The 18,583-nt window shown below is 39.9% G+C and overlaps 2 protein-coding genes and 1 long non-coding RNA gene across 3 annotated transcripts in view; all 3 read right to left on the reverse strand.

The window, feature by feature from the left end:
* pi4kaa (phosphatidylinositol 4-kinase, catalytic, alpha a) overlaps positions 1-2,614 on the reverse strand; it is a 144,460-nt gene extending 141,846 nt beyond the window's left edge. The window contains exon 1 of the mRNA XM_084325266.1: positions 2,399-2,614. Coding sequence (XP_084181392.1) covers positions 2,399-2,497 — 99 coding nt within the window. The 5' untranslated portion in view covers positions 2,498-2,614. The remainder of the gene's footprint in view (positions 1-2,398) is intronic.
* A 1,469-nt stretch (positions 2,615-4,083) lies between these two features.
* LOC311236956 lies at positions 4,084-5,736 on the reverse strand. The gene is made up of 2 exons (XR_014620266.1): positions 4,969-5,736; positions 4,084-4,909 (listed from the first exon to the last, which is right to left on the reverse strand). It is a non-coding gene; the product is annotated as an uncharacterized lncRNA (long non-coding RNA).
* A 75-nt stretch (positions 5,737-5,811) lies between these two features.
* slc25a1b (slc25a1 solute carrier family 25 member 1b) overlaps positions 5,812-18,583 on the reverse strand; it is a 35,295-nt gene continuing 22,523 nt past the window's right edge. The window contains exons 5-9 of the mRNA XM_084324000.1: positions 15,573-15,657; positions 12,223-12,327; positions 11,154-11,269; positions 10,841-10,914; positions 5,812-6,437 (exon numbers count right to left, since the gene is read on the reverse strand). Of these exons, the coding sequence (XP_084180126.1) occupies positions 6,323-6,437; positions 10,841-10,914; positions 11,154-11,269; positions 12,223-12,327; positions 15,573-15,657 (495 nt within the window). The 3' untranslated portion in view covers positions 5,812-6,322. The remainder of the gene's footprint in view (positions 6,438-10,840; positions 10,915-11,153; positions 11,270-12,222; positions 12,328-15,572; positions 15,658-18,583) is intronic.

Genomic DNA, 18,583 nt, shown 5'->3' on the forward strand with positions numbered 1-18,583 from the left:
CTAAATAGATTTTCTGTACTTGCATTTCCTATCTTGCACTAATGTCCGGCGGCTATATCTGTTGACACTGTCAAACCGCGTACATCCTCTTTTTTACTCAAGATTTGCACTAATGTCAGATTATATCGGTTGAAACTGTCAAACCACGTACATCCTTTTTACTTGCGATTCGTGAAAAACACTTTTCTGAAAATGTTCTGCAACACATAGACTGCATGTGTGTGTGTGTGTTTCAACCAAACATGCTTAAACAATAATGTTAGTGATAGAAGGGAACAAATTTTGTGCAAAAATGGAAAGCTTTCCAATGTTCATGAGGCGGAATTGTTACAATAGCCGATAATCCATTTTCCCAATGATAAATCCCTATAGGGGTGGACCTCGCGGGTGGTCCAAAGTGACGTCAGACTACGCCTCCCTATTGTCAGTGTGTTTTCAGGCAGAGTCAAGCTCAACCTGGCATGATTGGCCCCACCCACCCACACTAACGAGGATCAGTCTTAGAGGCGGGGGGGATTACATACAACCTGTGCAGAGCCACCGCTCAGCAGAGTAAAAGTCACAGACCTGTTGATCTGATTCAGGTGCATTGGTCTCTCTCTAACCCCAAACAAAACAGTGCTCATGAATCCATCCTAAAAACACATCATTGCAGGAACTTCATATCCGATTCAGTGTTCTACTCAAACTGGACTGGGACGTGCTACAGGATGCAAACCACCAATACATTCATATTGCTGTGGATTCTGGTGGCTTGCTTACCTGTAGGTGGTGATATCCCCACCGTATGTATATATTCTCTCCCCACCGTATGTATATTTCTCTCTCTCCCACCCACCCACCCCCTCCTAATGTACAGTCTCCTCCCCACCGTATGTATATATTCTCTCCCCACCGTATGTATATTTCTCTCCCACCCACCCACCCCCTCCTAATGCACAGTCTCCTCCCCACCATATGTATATTTCTCTCCCACCCCCTCCTAATGTACAGTCCCCTCCCCATCTTATGTATATATTCTCTGTTAGGATCTCTGGGTAACAGTACTGTATATTTGCATATCGTATGTCACAAATGTAACAGTACTATATACCTGTTGTATGTCCCTATGCCATAAATGTCATGATATCATCATGTATGTTGTGTATGTCATAAATGTCACTATGAATTGAAAATGGGGGACCCTGATGATGTAAACAAGACGAAAGTCTTTCTCTGGTCTGCATCCCCTTAACAATTGTGTGTATTGAGCCGTACTGTATTGTACCCATTCTGCAATCTGTTCAATAAAGTTTTCATTCATTCGTTCATTCATTCATAAACACATTCGGAACAAATAGCACAGAACTATGAGAGTCTGATGATGTGCACTCACTGTGTTAATAACAACGTAACGTTACTGTAACGAAGAGATGAAGAAGCTAAATAATAACGTTAGCGCGTTAAAAGACCCTCTGAAAAACACAATTTTAATCATAGACAGACATCCACAAAGAATATGTAACGATTCAATGGAATGGGATGTTAATGTACAGAATGGGATGTTATTAAGGTACATAATGGGATGTTAATGTACAGACTGGGATGTTAATGTACAGAATGGCATGTTAAGGTACAGACTGGGATGTTAATGTACAGAATGGAATGTTAAGGTACAGAATGGGATGTTAAGGTACAGAATGGGATGGGATGTTAAGGTACAGAATGGAATGTTAAGTTACAGAATGGGATGTTAAGGTACAGAATGTGGGATGCCAAGTCAAGGTATAGAATGGAATGTTAGGTACAGAATGGGATGTTATGGTACAGAATAGGATGTTAAGGTACAGAATGGGATGTTAATGTACATAATGTTAATGTACAGAATGGCATGTTAAGGTACAGACTGGGATGTTAATGTACAGAATGGGATGTTAATGTACAGAATGGGCGTTCCTCTTCCTGGCTTGTGAGTGACAGCTCAGCTGAGTGAGGTCAGGAGAGAACATGATTGTTAGCTTAACTCAGTGTAGCCGACAAACATAATACCAAACCAATGTAGTACTGTACACTGTGCAAATAGCATTGTTGTCGAATTTCACTTACGACACGACACAACAAGACATATATATCTAACTTGGCTAGTATCAAGATAGGCTAGTAGTAGTGACCCTGATGTAAACAACAAGACGAAAGTATTTCTCTGGTCTGCACCCCTTTAACAATTGTGTGTATTGAGCCGTACTGTATTGTACCCATTCTGTACAATCTGTTAAATAACATGTTCAATCAATCAATCAATCAATCAATCAATCAATCAATCAATCAATCTAGTGTTGCTAACGTTAGCTGACGCCCTGACACTGGGTCACTAGCTTGTTGTTAGCTTGTTAGCTCGTTAGCTCGTTAGCTCAGTTACCTTCTCTATGGGCGCGGGCCGGTGCGCCGCCAGACTGCGAGCCAGAGACAACACGGTGTTGAAGTAGAAGCCCCTCGACCCTCCGCCTTTCAGAGACATGTTGAAATATAGCGTTCAAATGGTGTGCTAAATAAGAGAATGCATCTTAATTCACTTGCCCTGCGGTGGAATACTAACTATACTACTACTAGGACAAGCTAGCTGCTGCTATATCCTTATAGCTAACATCAACACAGCAACAAGTACGGCAAGAGCAGCGGGCCAAACAGCGCGAAGCAAGGTCATCAGCCAGACTGCTGTCTCACTAACACTGATGGTAGTGTCCTTAGAGCTAGACTGTGAGAATAGTCATAAATAATAATAACCCACTAAAAAGAAAGGAGTATCACTCAATATAGTTAATACTACATCCTATAACTAACATTATATGCATTCATAACAATATAATCCCATTGTAATTCGATTTTATGGCCCCTCCCCGAGACAATTTATGATCAATTGAAAATGGGGGATCCTGATGTAAACAAGACGAAAGTCTTTCTCTGGTCTGCATCCCCTTAACAATTGTGTGTATTGAGCTGTACTGTACTGTACCCATTCTGCAATCTGTTAATAAACTTTTCAATCAATCAATCAATCAAACACATCATGTCCCTTATTTTAAAGATGAAAATGAGGTTGTTCAATCATAATATATACTAAATGTGAAACCCATAGATAATAATGTTTTCTGACTATAATAGAACAATATTAGGGATATAACTTCTGAAAAAAAGTTTAGTATATTTATTATTATTTAATTTATTTATATTTAGTATTTTTTTATAGTATAGTTTTACCTTGCCGGGTCAAGAATGACCCTAACACCACAGTCGTACCTTTTTTCCCCCTGCAGATACCTTCAGAATTTTCAAAATGGTGAAACATAGTTTTGCTGTGCTTATATATGTGTTGTGGAGGATATCATAAAGCCTTGTTCTAATAAAATCAACTACATGGTAGTTATTACATATTATAACCTTGAAACGGGTCGCTGGAGACCCTAACACCACATAAGGGTTAATTTATCCACTATATGTATAATAAAAAAAAGTTAAAAAAAAGGGACCAACACCAAATTTTTGCAGTCCAGCAGCACCCATTGTTTATTGATGAAAGAACATTATTATTAGTAGGCGACTGTCAGTAGTACCAGAGTCTAGTACTACGAGTCAAAGCTATTCTACTCAAACCATGAGTAACGCTACAGAAGGCACATACATTCTGTAACTGTCACAGCCCAATACCTGACATCTGACCTTGTTTGACTGGTTGGTTTAGTTATTCTGACCATTGTGTCGTCTCTCATTTTGTAAGTAATTTGTAAGTAATATGAAAGCCCCATTCATAAATTATGGCATAGGCATATAGGCAGGCTATTTGGCAGGCACAGATGAAATTGATAAAAGCGCATACAGTGTTTACTGCCTACAAACCCTTTGTTTGTTACAACAGGCAAACACATGTCCATGCTATATTCATACTCCATGAAGCAACTGCTACCTGTAGTCTAGAACATGGTATTAATTTGTCTGATAATCTCTCAGTAGGCCAACATTTTCTCAGACGCAGAGGGATCGGCACATTGGTTAAGTTGTTGACGTTCAACAGACGCGTCCTAGAAGGACAAACATTCATGGGGAAAAGGCGAATAAAATATTCAACATTCATTGAAAATGTATTGAACATATTTAAAAAGCAATTGATTACATTTAATCATTTTTTTTTTTTAAATCAAAAACATAAATATGGAAATATGCGTGTTAAAACTTGTGTCATAAACCCCAACACCCTCACCACGGAATGAAACGGAAAGTGTAGTAAAGGAAAGCTGACGATATTGGAAAAAGGTATTACATTAACATAGTAATTATGTATAGGCTTAGTAGAAACCCTCCGGAGAGGTTTGAACATGCTGGGCGCTGAACTGTCTGAAAGTCAGATCGCACTGCGTACAAGTGTTTATATTCAAAAAGAAAAGATACCGGTCAGTTTCTGTCAGCGAGGAAGAGAACATTCCTAACAGTGTTTGTCCGCACAAAAGATTTCTGGATGAATCATAAAATACATAGGCACTTTTTTTGATAACATCTAAATTAAAAAAGGGTAATTAACGCGATTACATCTCTCCGCAACGGAAAGTGAACGATCCACTTAACAATCTCCACCACCCTTGGTTACCTTTCAACAGAATCGGTGCCTTTCTGAAGAATGTTAAGAGTATATACAAAATAATTTACAATAAACCTTATAATAAGCACTATGACCACACCTACAATCTTGATTACTGCTTAGTAGTACATCTGAAAACAATCTAAGGCATTTTAGTTTTGAATTGCACTCCTTAACCCTTTCACCACCACACTACCAAAGGGTTAACCCTTTCACCACCACACTAGCAAAGGGTTAACCCTTTCACCGCGACGATACAGAAGGTTAACCCTTTCACTGCCACGCGACAAAGGGTTAACCCTTTCACTACCACACCACAGACGGTTAACCCTTTCACTACCACACCACAGACGGTTAACCCTTTCACTACCACACCACAGAAGGTTAAGCCTTTCACTACCACACCACAGACGGTTAACCCCTTTCACTACCACACCACAGACGGTTAACCCTTTCACTACCATACTACAGACGGTTAAGCTTCTGCACAGTAAATTTCGCAGAATACATTTTACTCAAACTGAGTCCATTTGAGCCCAGTTTGAGTAAAATGTACTCAGCGAAATGTACTAAGTGTGGTAGTGAAAGGGTTAACCTTCTGTAGTGTGGTAGTGAAAGGGTTAACCTTCTGTAGTGTGGTAGTGAAAGGGTTAACCTTCTGTAGTGTGGTAGTGAAAGGGTTAACCTTCTGTAGTGTGGTAGTGAAAGGGTTCACCTTCTGTAGTGTGGTAGTGAAAGGGTTAAAGTAAATGAGCTCAACGGGCCTCACACAGGCATGCGGCTAGATGTTCTACTGTTACCACGGCAACCACTCTCTACCGTGGGGGCGTGTCCTGTGATGACGTGGGGGCGTGGCTGCTCCTCAAACACGCCCCTGTCGAGTATCTGGATTTTAAACGGAATGGTCCTTATAGTGTCGCCGGCACATCGGCGATCCTCTTATTCTCTCATTTTCAAGTAGGATTACTTTGTCTACGTGTCACATTATGTCGGGGCTCTCTCTCTCTCTCGCTGATTAAGTCAAGTATATACGTGAAACGTGAGATGTTAACCCTTTCACTGCCTCCATGACAGCCGGTTAACCCTTTCACTGTGACAACACAGAAGGTTAGCCCTTTACTATCACACAACCGACGGCGATGCTCCATCATTAGCATCATTAGCTCCGCATGTGCGGAGCTAATGATGCTAATGATGGAGCATCGCCGTCGGTTGTGTGATAGTAAAGGGCTAACCTTCTGTCGTGTGGCAGTGAAAGGGTTAATAATGGCATTTAAGTGAACTCAAAGCACCGTTGGTCAAATATAAAATAAAAAAGGGACGCTCGTCCTCCGGCGTCCTCCTCGTCCTCCTGGTCCTATACGTCCCCGTTCACTTCCCCCGTCTCTCTGCACCTTAACGGGGAGAGGGCTAAGGTGTAAGTGCTAAGTGTGCTTAGTTACCATGGCAACCACTCTCGTGTTCCACAACTCCTTCTTCGTACTGTCGTCGATAACTTCCTACACCGGTGATAAGATGGGATTATTTAAAAAATTAAATAATAAAAAGAAAAAAACAAAACAAACAAAGCGATGATGTCTTCTTGTGGGATCTTCTGGAGGTAGATATTAGAACCTAGGTGTAGGGCTGAGGAGGAGGCGGGCTGAGGAGGAGGCGGGCTGAGGAGGTCCGTCCGCGACGCTCCTGCAGTCTGGACAGTCGCCACCAGGGGTCTCAGTCGGTCTTCCACACCTTGTTCAGAACCTTCACCACCTCCTCGTAGATGATGAACACGATGGCCACGTCCATGCACACGCGGCCCAGCCGGGGGACGGTACCTTTGTAGAACCTGAACGGGTCAGAGGGCAGGGGTCAGAGGGCAGGGGACAAAGGGCAAGGGGCAGGGGACAGAGGGCAGGGGACAGAGGGCAGGGGACAGAGGGTCAGGTACAGAGGGCAGGGGTCAGACCCTACAGAGTTTTAAAACACAGCTGAAGACTCACCTGTTTTTATTGCCGTGCTGAGGCTTGGTAAGCAGTCGTGATTGTTTTTTAAACTTTTTTGTAGTTCTATGACTTTGTGTGTGTACCGTATTTTGCATTTCTTTTTAGTATTTCTGTTTTTGTATTGTACAGCACTTTGGTACAACTTCGGTTGCTTTTAAATGTGCTATATAAATAAAGTTGACCTTGACCTTGACCTTGACAGAGGGACAGAGGGCGGGGGACATAGGGTCAGAATGTCAGAGGGTTACAGTGACTATGTGTCTTATTATGAAATCCCAATCTCCTTGACTTGGATGTGCAGATGTGTGCAAGAATTACCAGACTCCTTATTGTAAGACATGACCACAACATACTACATGTACTATTAGTACAAGACATGACCACAATATACTATATGTACTATTAGTACAAGACATGACCACAACATACTATGTGTACTATTAGTACAAGACATGACCACAATATACTATGTGTACTATTAGTACAAGACATGACCACAACATACTATATGTACTATTAGTACAAGACATGACCACAACATACTACATGTACTATTAGTACAAGACATGACCACAACATACTACATGTACTATTAGTACAAGACATGACCACAACATACTACATGTACTATTAGTACAAGACATGACCACAACATACTACATGTACTATTAGTACAAGACATGACCACAATATACTATATGTACTATTAGTACAAGACATGACCACAATATACTACATGTACTATTAGTACAAGACATGACCACAACATACTACATGTACTATTAGTACAAGACATGACCACAACATACTACATGTACTATTAGTACAAGACATGACCACAACATACTATATGTACTATTAGTACAAACATGACCACAACATACTATATGTACTATTAGTACAAGACATGACCACAATATACTATGTGTACTATTAGTACAAGACATGACCACAACATACTACATGTACTATTAGTACAAGACATGACCACAACATACTACATGTACTATTAGTACAAGACATGACCACAACATACTACATGTACTATTAGTACAAGACATGACCACAACATACTACATGTACTATTAGTACAAGACATGACCACAACATACTAGGTGTACTATTAGTACAAGACATGACCACAACATACTACATGTACTATTAGTACAAGACATGACCACAACATACTACATGTACTATTAGTACAAGACATGACCACAACATACTACATGTACTATTAGTACAAGACATGACCACAACATACTACATGTACTATTAGTACAAGACATGACCACAACATACTAGGTGTACTATTAGTACAAGACATGACCACAACATACTAGGTGTACTATTAGTACAAGACATGACCACAACATACTAGGTGTACTATTAGTACAAGACATGACCACAACATACTACATGTACTATTAGTACAAGACATGACCACAACATGCTACATGTACTATTAGTACAAGACATGACCACAACATACTACATGTACTATTAGTACAAGACATGACCACAACATACTAGGTGTACTATTAGTACAAGACATGACCACAACATACTAGGTATACATGTACTATTAGTACAAGACATGACCACAACATACTACATGTACTATTAGTACAAGACATGACCACAACATACTACATGTACTATTAGTACAAGACATGACCACAACATACTACATGTACTGTTAGTACAAGACATGACCACAACATACTACATGTACTATTAGTACAAGACATGACCACAACATACTACATGTACTATTAGTACAAGACATGACCACAACATACTACGTGTACTATTAGTACAAGACATGACCACAACATACTACATGTACTATTAGTACAAGACATGACCACAATACTACATGTACTATTAGTACAAGACATGACCACAACATACTACATGTACTATTAGTACAAGACATGACCACAACATACTATGTGTACTATTAGTACAAGACATGACCACAACATACTAGGTATACATGTACTATTAGTACAAGACATGACCACAACATACTACATGTACTATTAGTACAAGACATGACCACAACATACTACATGTACTATTAGTATAAGACATGACCACAACATACTAGGTGTACTATTAGTACAAGACATGACCACTGTGACCACAACATACTACATGTACTATTAGTACAAGACATGACCACAACATACTACATGTACTATTAGTACAAGACATGACCACAACATACTATGTGTACTATTAGTACAAGACATGACCACAACATACTACATGTACTATTAGTACAAGACATGACCACAACACACTATGTGTACTATTAGTACAAGACATGACCACAACATACTACATGTACTATTAGTACAAGACATGACCACAATATACTACATGTACTATTAGTACAAGACATGACCACAACATACTACATGTACTATTAGTACAAGACATGACCACAACATACTACATGTACTATTAGTACAAGACATGACCACAACATACTAGGTATACATGTACTATTAGTACAAGACATGACCACAACATACTACATGTACTATTAGTACAAGACATGACCACAACATACTAGGTATACATGTACTATTAGTACAAGACATGACCACAACATACTAGGTATACATGTACTATTAGTACAAGACATGACCACAACATACTACATGTACTATTAGTACAAGACATGACCACAACATACTACATGTACTATTAGTACAAGACATGACCACAACATACTACATGTACTATTAGTACAAGACATGACCACAACATACTACATGTACTATTAGTACAAGACATGACCACAACATACTACATGTACTATTAGTACAAGACATGACCACAACATACTACATGTACTATTAGTACAAGACATGACCACAACATACTACATGTACTATTAGTACAAGACATGACCACAACATACTATATGTACTATTAGTACAAGACATGACCACAACATACTATATGTACTATTAGTACAAGACATGACCACAACATACTATGTGTACTATTAGTACAAGACATGACCACAATATACTATGTGTACTATTAGTAAAAGACATGACCACAACATACTAGGTATACATGTACTATTAGTACAAGACATGACCACAACATACTACGTGTACTATTAGTACAAGACATGACCACAACATACTACATGTACTATTAGTACAAGACATGACCACAACATACTACATGTACTGTTAGTACAAGACATGACCACAACATACTAGGTGTACTATTAGTACAAGACATGACCACAACATACTACGTGTACTATTAGTACAAGACATGACCACAATATACTATGTGTACTATTAGTACAAGACATGACCACAACATACTACATGTACTATTAGTACAAGACATGACCACAATATACTATGTGTACTATTAGTACAAGACATGACCACAACATACTACATGTACTATTAGTACAAGACATGACCACAACATACTACGTGTACTATTAGTACAAGACATGACCACAACATACTACATGTACTATTAGTACAAGACATGACCACAACATACTACATGTACTATTAGTACAAGACATGACCACAACATACTAGGTGTACTATTAGTACAAGACATGACCACAACATACTACATGTACTATTAGTACAAGACATGACCACAACATACTAGGTGTACTATTAGTACAAGACATGACCACAACATACTAGGTGTACTATTAGTACAAGACATGACCACAACATACTAGGTGTACTATTAGTACAAGACATGACCACAACATACTACATGTACTATTAGTACAAGACATGACCACAACATACTAGGTGTACTATTAGTACAAGACATGACCACAACATACTACATGTACTATTAGTACAAGACATGACCACAACATACTACATGTACTATTAGTACAAGACATGACCACAACATGCTACATGTACTATTAGTACAAGACATGACCACAACATACTACATGTACTATTAGTACAAGACATGACCACAACATACTACATGTACTATTAGTACAAGACATGACCACAACATACTACATGTACTATTAGTACAAGACATGACCACAACATACTACATGTACTATTAGTACAAGACATGACCACAACATGCTACATGTACTATTAGTACAAGACATGACCACAACATACTACATGTACTATTAGTACAAGACATGACCACAACATACTACATGTACTATTAGTACAAGACATGACCACAACATACTACATGTACTCACGCCACAGGTCCTTCGTGCTTCATGATCTTGACGGCACAGTCCCATGTGCTTTTGTACTTGTGAGCGTCGAGACCCTGTTGAATAAAGCAACAGTAGACTCACTCAGTGACTTTACTTTCATTCACACAAAGTTACTTTAATCTGTTTTATGTGACTTTAATCTGTTTTACGTGGCTCTGTGTGGGTGACTCACGTGAGCCAATGACATTTGGATTGACTTTAAAAAACGGTCCAAAGTTTTTTAATTTATTCATTATTATCTGAAACTTAAGACTTATATGGATCACTGACTGGGCCTTTAAGTTGGTCCCACCTGCATCCTGGTCTTGATGACGTCCACGGGGGTGTTTCCAAACACACTGACGGCTCCGGCGACGGCCCCGAACGATCCAGTGACCAGAGGGTTGATGGCTTTGTCGGGGTCATCGCCTAGGCAACAAGAGACACACGTTGACATTGTCAGGGTCATCGCCTAGGCAACAAGAGACACACGTTGACATTGTCAGGGTCATCGCCTAGGCAACAAGAGACACACGTTGACATTGTCAGGGTCATCGCCTAGGCAACAAGAGACACACGTTGACATTGTCAGGGTCATCGCCTAGGCAACAAGAGACACACGTTGACATTGTCAGGGTCATCGCCTAGGCAACAAGAGACACACGTTGACATTGTCAGGGTCATGATCCAATGTGGTGTGAACATCGAGCTAGGAAACATTTCACTCTCACTCACTCTCCACCGCGTGCACACGCACACACACACACACACACACACACACACACACACACACACACACTTGTAGATAAGATATTCCTTTATTGATCCCCTTGGGGAGATTCAGTTTGTAAGTGACTGGCTTTGGACAAAAGCTTCAGCTAAATTACTAAATAATAATAATAATTTATTTTATAATAGAAGTATCTCAAAGCGCTTTAGGGCTGTCCCCGAAGCCTGTTTTTGGGCTTCGAACTTCATCAGGGTTTTTCGAACGGACGTTCGAACCTTCGTTTTTAATAATAAATCTTTTTTTAAATCCAAAAAGTTTTCAAAGAAAAGTTAATTATTTTTTTTTAAATAAATATCCTTAAACTAAATCCTCAAATTGAATAAAGTGATTAATCTGATTAAATGAGTCTTTATTTTTTTTAATTAAATCAACTTTCTTTTAATACTATAATATTAGTGTAGCCTAATCTTTATCTGCAACTGTGAAGAAAAACCCCATTGGTTTAAACAGAATGAATAGACACATAAAAAAGAATATATAAAAAAAGAATATATATATATATATATATATATATATATATATATATATTTTTTTTTTAATTATTATTAAAAATAAAAAATGTCAGCCCTAGCGCTCAAATGTAAATGCACACCTTTGTACCAGTTCCTGAGCGAGGTCATGACGTAGAAGCGGATGGCCTGGTTGGAGCCTTGCTTCAGTACCGTGGCCGTTACTCCCCTGTAGGTCCCCCTCAGGCCTGGAGGTTACATTACATTACATTACATTACATTCAAATGTATTGTCATCATACAGCACAAAGTAAAGAAGTTTGGCATCCAACCAGAGTGCAAATGTAACAGTAAAGTGCAATAGTAATATAATAATAATAATAAATTTGATTTAAAGAGAGAAGCGCCTTTCCTCAGACTCAAGGACACTGTACAAATAGAGAGAAGCGGTATAAAAGAAAGGGTAAAGAAAATATGAATATATATATGTATAGTAACAACAGGAAAAAATAAAACAAATAAGATAAAAAAGGAAGCAAGGTGCTGTCCAATTGGACGAAACGGTAACAAGAAAATTAACAAAAACAACGGGATCTGTGGCTTAAAAGAAAAGAGTCAGGGGGGGGGGGGGGTGGGGGCTACTTGGGAGCAGGGCCGTGTTGTATACAACGTACAGGTGATTAAACTGGGTATAAAATATATAATAAGTACTACTGAGTAATAGTGCTAATCAGATGTATGTACAGAGTTGTAGTATTAATATGTACAGTGATACAGGTATAAAGACACTATGGTAGTAAGTCATACTGGCCAGCAGTGTAACTAGTAAGAGTAGGTAAGGTATATGTACAGATATATAGATTGATTGATTGAAAACTTTATTACCAGATTGCAGAATGGGTACAATACAGTACGGCTCAATACAAACAACAGCTACGAGGATGCAGACCAGAAAAATACTTTTGTCTTGTTTACATCAGGGTCCTCCATTTTCAATTAATCAGATGTAGTATTGTATATGTACAGTGATACAGATATAAAGACACTATGGTAGTAAGTCATACTGGCCAGCAGTGTAACTAGTAAGAGTAGGTAAGGGATATGTACAGATATAGATATAGTAACTAGTAAGAGTAGGTAAGGGATATGTACAGATATAGATATAGTAACTAGAAGAGTAAGTAAGGGATATGTACAGATATAGATATAGTAACTAGTAAGAGTAAGTAAGGGATATGTACAGATATAGATATAGTAACTAGTAAGAGTAAGTAAGGGATATGTACAGATATAGTAACTAGTAAGAGTAGGTAAGGGATATGTACAGATATAGATATAGTAACTAGTAAGAGTAAGTAAGGGATAGTAACTAGTAAGAGTAGGTAAGGGATATGTACAGATATAGATATAGTAACTAGTAAGAGTAAGTAAGGGATATGTACAGATATAGTAACTAGTAAGAGTAGGTAAGGGATATGTACAGATATAGATATAGTATATCTACAAACATACAACTGCAACTGTGAAGAAAAACCCCATTGGTTTAAACAGAATGAATAGACACATAAAAAAAATATATATATAAAAAAATAATATATATATATATTTATCTTTATTTTTTCATTATTAAAAATAAAAAATTTCAGCCCTAGCGCTCAAATGTAAATGCACACCTTTGTACCAGTTCCTGAGCGAGGTCATGACGTAGAAACATCTCAAAACAAACTGGTCAGACTACTGCTTGACCTGACTCCTAGAACCCACCTCACCCCTGCCCACTTTGACAACCTAGGATGGCTTAGAGTAGACGACAGAGTACAGCAACTTGCAATGGGCCTGGTCTACAAGATACACTACACGACCAAGGTACCCATGTACATGACAAAATACTTCCCAAAGGTCAGTGAATACCACGATCACAACACCAGAGGGAGCTCCACAAATCATGTTAAACCCAGATTCGGCTCAAACAAGGGACTAAACACGTTTCGCAATTATGCCACATCAATGTGGAACGCCCTACCCAAAGCTGTAAAGGAATGTGAATCACTACCCACTTTCAAAAACACTCTCAAAAAACACCTAAGGGAGACTGTAAATGTCCGAACACAACCCCCTCCAATGTACAGTAAATTACCAAGTATGGTCTTGTCAATAATCCAATGTACAGTGTTGTTTGTACAGTTGTACAGTGTCCCCCACCCACCCCTCCTACCCAACCCCCCCCCCCCCCCCCCCACTCCTACCCAACCCTCCCCCCCACCCACCAAACCACCTCCAATGTACAGTCCCCCCCCACCCCCACCTACCCAATCCAATGTACAGTTTCTACGCCTAATGTATATACTCTTTTCTTTCTGGACTCTTTTTGTATCACAAACAGTACTGTAATTGCAAATCTGGTATGTCATAAATGTATAGATGTAGCAGTACTGTCTATCTGTATGTCATGTATGTCATATATGTTACGATGAATTGAAAATGGGGGACCCTGATGTAAACAAGACGAAAGTCTTTCTCTGGTCTGCATCCCCTTAACAATTGTATGTATTGAGCTGTACTGTACTGTACCCATTCTGCAATCTGTTAATAAAGTTTTCATTCATTCATTCATTCATTCATTATTATGTACAGTGATACAGATATAAAGACACTATGGTAGTAAGTCATACTGGCCAGCAGCGTAACTAGTAAGAGTAGGTAAGGGATATGTACAGATATAGATATAGTAACTACAGATGTGTAAAAAGGATTATACGCAGGTATGTACAGACAGATGTGGATATATATATATACAGTAAGAATAAATACATATATATATACTGTATATACAGCATTATTGTACATGCTATCATACAGAGTTATATGGGTTACATGCAGGTGTATTTTATTGTTTTGTTCTTGATTTATTAAGACGTTTCTTCTTGACTTGTTTAAAGAAGACTTGTCCGGCCCATGGGGACATTAACTTGTGATTTCGACATTAACAAATACATTTGATTTGATTTGATTCAGACAGATATGGATATATTAGTTGTGTGATTATTATGATTACCATGATTACAGTGTAGGGCAGTTGTAGACAGTGAAAACAGTAGGTAGGTATAAATTGAGTAACAGAGTTCAAAAAGCAGTTTTTCTAGTTCAGAGCAAACTGGAGGATTATACAGTAACTGATAAGATAAGAGTGGAGAGAGACCTGTGATCAGAGGAGTCACTCTTACATCATTCTCGTATTCTGCCAGTGAAACACGACACATAAAACCTTTTTACCTCTTTCTGGGGACCACCCAAAACCGCCCCAAGGCCCGCTGCAGGTCCCCAGACCTCACGTTGAGAACCACTGTCCTACATAATTACAGCTGATGACTCAATTAAAATAAAGAGATAATACCCACAGTGCGATATCCTTTTTGAAGAAGAGGTTATTGGTGTAAAACATGTTGTGACGGTTACTGGCCAGCAGGGGGCAGCAGTGCAGTACGACCCTCACCTTCAGTCCTGATGATCTCTCTCACTCCGTGGAAGAAGCCCCTGTACTTGGGGTTTGCAGACGTCTGATCGTGGATGAATTTAACCTGAAATGAGATCATAACGATCGTTTACAACAACTGCACGTCTGACACGCTTCTTCAGGGCCGGACTGGGGAAATAATTCATACCGGGAGATATAGCGCGAAATATAGCCCCAGTCAGGCCACTTTTTAAGCGGGGGGTCTGGGGGTCCCCCACCAGGAAATTTTTTGTTACAAAGACTTAATTTCCTGCATTCTGGTGAATTTTAGTGCATGTGAATCACAAACTAATGAGCCAACAATTGCTTAGTACAATGTACTGTTATGGACCTCAAATAAAACTGTGGCACTAGCAATGCTACTCTCTCCACCTTCAAAAAGAAAAAAGCAAGAGCACAACATATTTTTCTATTTACTATTATAATACAGTTAACCACTCTCTCCTGTAAGGGCCTTTCTTTTTCTTTGTTTTATCCCTCTCTCCTCCACCCTTTCTCTTTCTTCCACTGTCCATCTTGACATCAACGTTAATTGACTTTCGCTCTACTGTATCTCTCCCGAGTCCCTCACTACCTGGCTCATTGCCTGGCTGTTATTCTGCATCCGAGTGCCGTCTGCCATTCCATTCGCCGCCTCCGCTGTCAATCAGTTGTATCGCCTGGTCCCGCCTCCACCAATCACAAGTGGCAGCACGGCTCCATTGTGTGTGTGAGAGAGAGAGTCAGATAGTTCTCCAACTCTGTCGCAGACAGTGAAATCCTGGTTGTTCCCCACCCATCTAGGTTATCTAACTATCTATTTTTTAATATATAATTTATTTATTTTTAATCTGTGCAGGCCAGGCCACCGGGAAAACTCCCGGTGCTCCCGATGGCCAGTCCGGGCCTGCGCTTCTTCTTCCACAGCGTGCCGTCGGATACAAGAACAAGGTCCCGCTTTACTTTTTCTTTTTTATCTACTTTTTCTCCCCATTTAAAATTTGTCCCATCCCAATTCCGTATTATCCAATTCTCCCCTCCCCTGTCTCGAACGTTGTTAGGCCATGCCTCCCACTGGTCGGCTGCAATGTGGACGAAGCCTTACATCACGTGTCCCCTCCGGTACACGAGGAGGCAGCCGTCGCATCTTTTCACCTGCACAGCGCAATCTCTCAGTGGCGAGGAGTAACGCGTGGGAGGCTCACGCTGGCCTCGATACTTCCTGATTCTGCTGTACAGGCGCACCAACCGACCTGTAGGAGTCGCTGTCCACAACGTCCGATCCCCACCCACCGGCTTTCCCACCCTCTAATACTGCCAATTGTATTAGTATGAACGACCAGCCAAGCCGGTAGCAACGCCGAGAGCTGGGCTCGAACCCAGCATCTCCTGCGTTAGTGGCGAGCGCCTTGACCACTGTGCCACTTAGCCGCACTCCCGCTTTACTTTCTAAAGAACAGAGCCGAGTTGATGATGTTTCTACGGACAATTTACCCGTTTATGCATCAATTTAGTAAGAATCCATTATTAAGAATCGTGAAATGATGAACCCATCAGTGGTAAACGATGATAAAAGCAATCATCTCAGAAACACTGTGACACAAATAAGCCACGAGAATGATTTGTAAAATGCAGGTTAATGAAAGTGTTTTTCTTTAGATTAGATTGTGCTAATCAGCTGTATGTACAGAGTTGTAGTATAATATATGTACAGTGATACAGGTATACAGATATAGATATAGTATCTACAGATATGTAAAAAGAAAATTATATATTATATGCAGGTATGTACAGACAGATGTGGATAAATATATATACAGTAATATGGTAAAAAAATTTATATGAATGAATGAATATGAATAAAAAATGTATTTGTTACATTACATTCTTACGTATACTACTGAGATCTGTCACGTATGCTACTGAAAAGCTGTCATGTATGCTACTGAAAATAAAATAATTTGCATAAATGTGCATAAATTAACAATTGATTCGCTTATTTTTCAGTAGCATACGTGACAGATCTCAGTAGTATACGTAAGAATGTAATGTAACAAATACATTTTTAATTCATATTCATTCATTCATATAAACTTTTTTTTACCATATTACTGTATATATATTTATCCACATCTGTCTGTACATTCCTGCATATAATATATAATTTTTTTTTTTTAATCCACTTTTTCTCCCATTTTCTATATTTTCTCCCATCCCAATTTCATATCATCCAATTCAACCCTCCCCTGTCACGAACGCTGTTTCTTGCCTCCCACAAGCCGGCTGCAATGTGGACTAAGTCATACATAGCACAAGTCCCCTCCGGTACTTGAGGTAACAGCAGTCGCATCTTTTCACCTGCGCAGCTCGATCTCTCAGTGGCGAGGAGTAACGCGTGGGAGGCTCACGCTGCCCCCAACACTTCCTGATTCTACTGCGCAGGCGCACCAACCGACCTGTAGGAGTCGCTGTCCACAACGCCCGATCCCCACCCATCAGTTTCCCACCCCCTAATACGGCCAATGTGTATTAGTATGAACGACCAGCTAAACTGAAAGCAATGTGGAGCGCTGGGCTCGAACAGGCGAGCCCAGCGTCTCCACATTCGTGGCGAGCGCCTTGCCCACTACGCCACGTAGCCGCCAATATATAATTTTATTTTTACATATCTGTAGATACTATATCTATATGAAGGCTGAGGACGCTGGACTGAAGGCTGAGGACGCTGGACTGACTGAAGGCTGAGGACGCTGGACTGACTGAAGGCTGAGGACGCTGGACTGACTGAAGGCTGAGGACGCTGGACTGACTGAAGGCCGAGGACGCTGCACTGACTGAAGGCCGAGGACACTGGACTGACTGAAGGCTGAGGAGGACGCTGGACTGACTGAAGGCTGAGGACGCTGGACTGACTGAAGGCTGAGGACGCTGGACTGACTGAAGGCTGAGGAGGACGCTGGACTGTCTGAAGGCTGAGGAGGACGCTGGACTGACTGAAGGCCGAGGACGCT

This window comes from Notolepis coatsorum, assembly GCF_963971535.1.
Source record: "Notolepis coatsorum genome assembly, chromosome: 11".
Lineage (NCBI taxonomy): Eukaryota > Metazoa > Chordata > Actinopteri > Aulopiformes > Paralepididae > Notolepis > Notolepis coatsorum.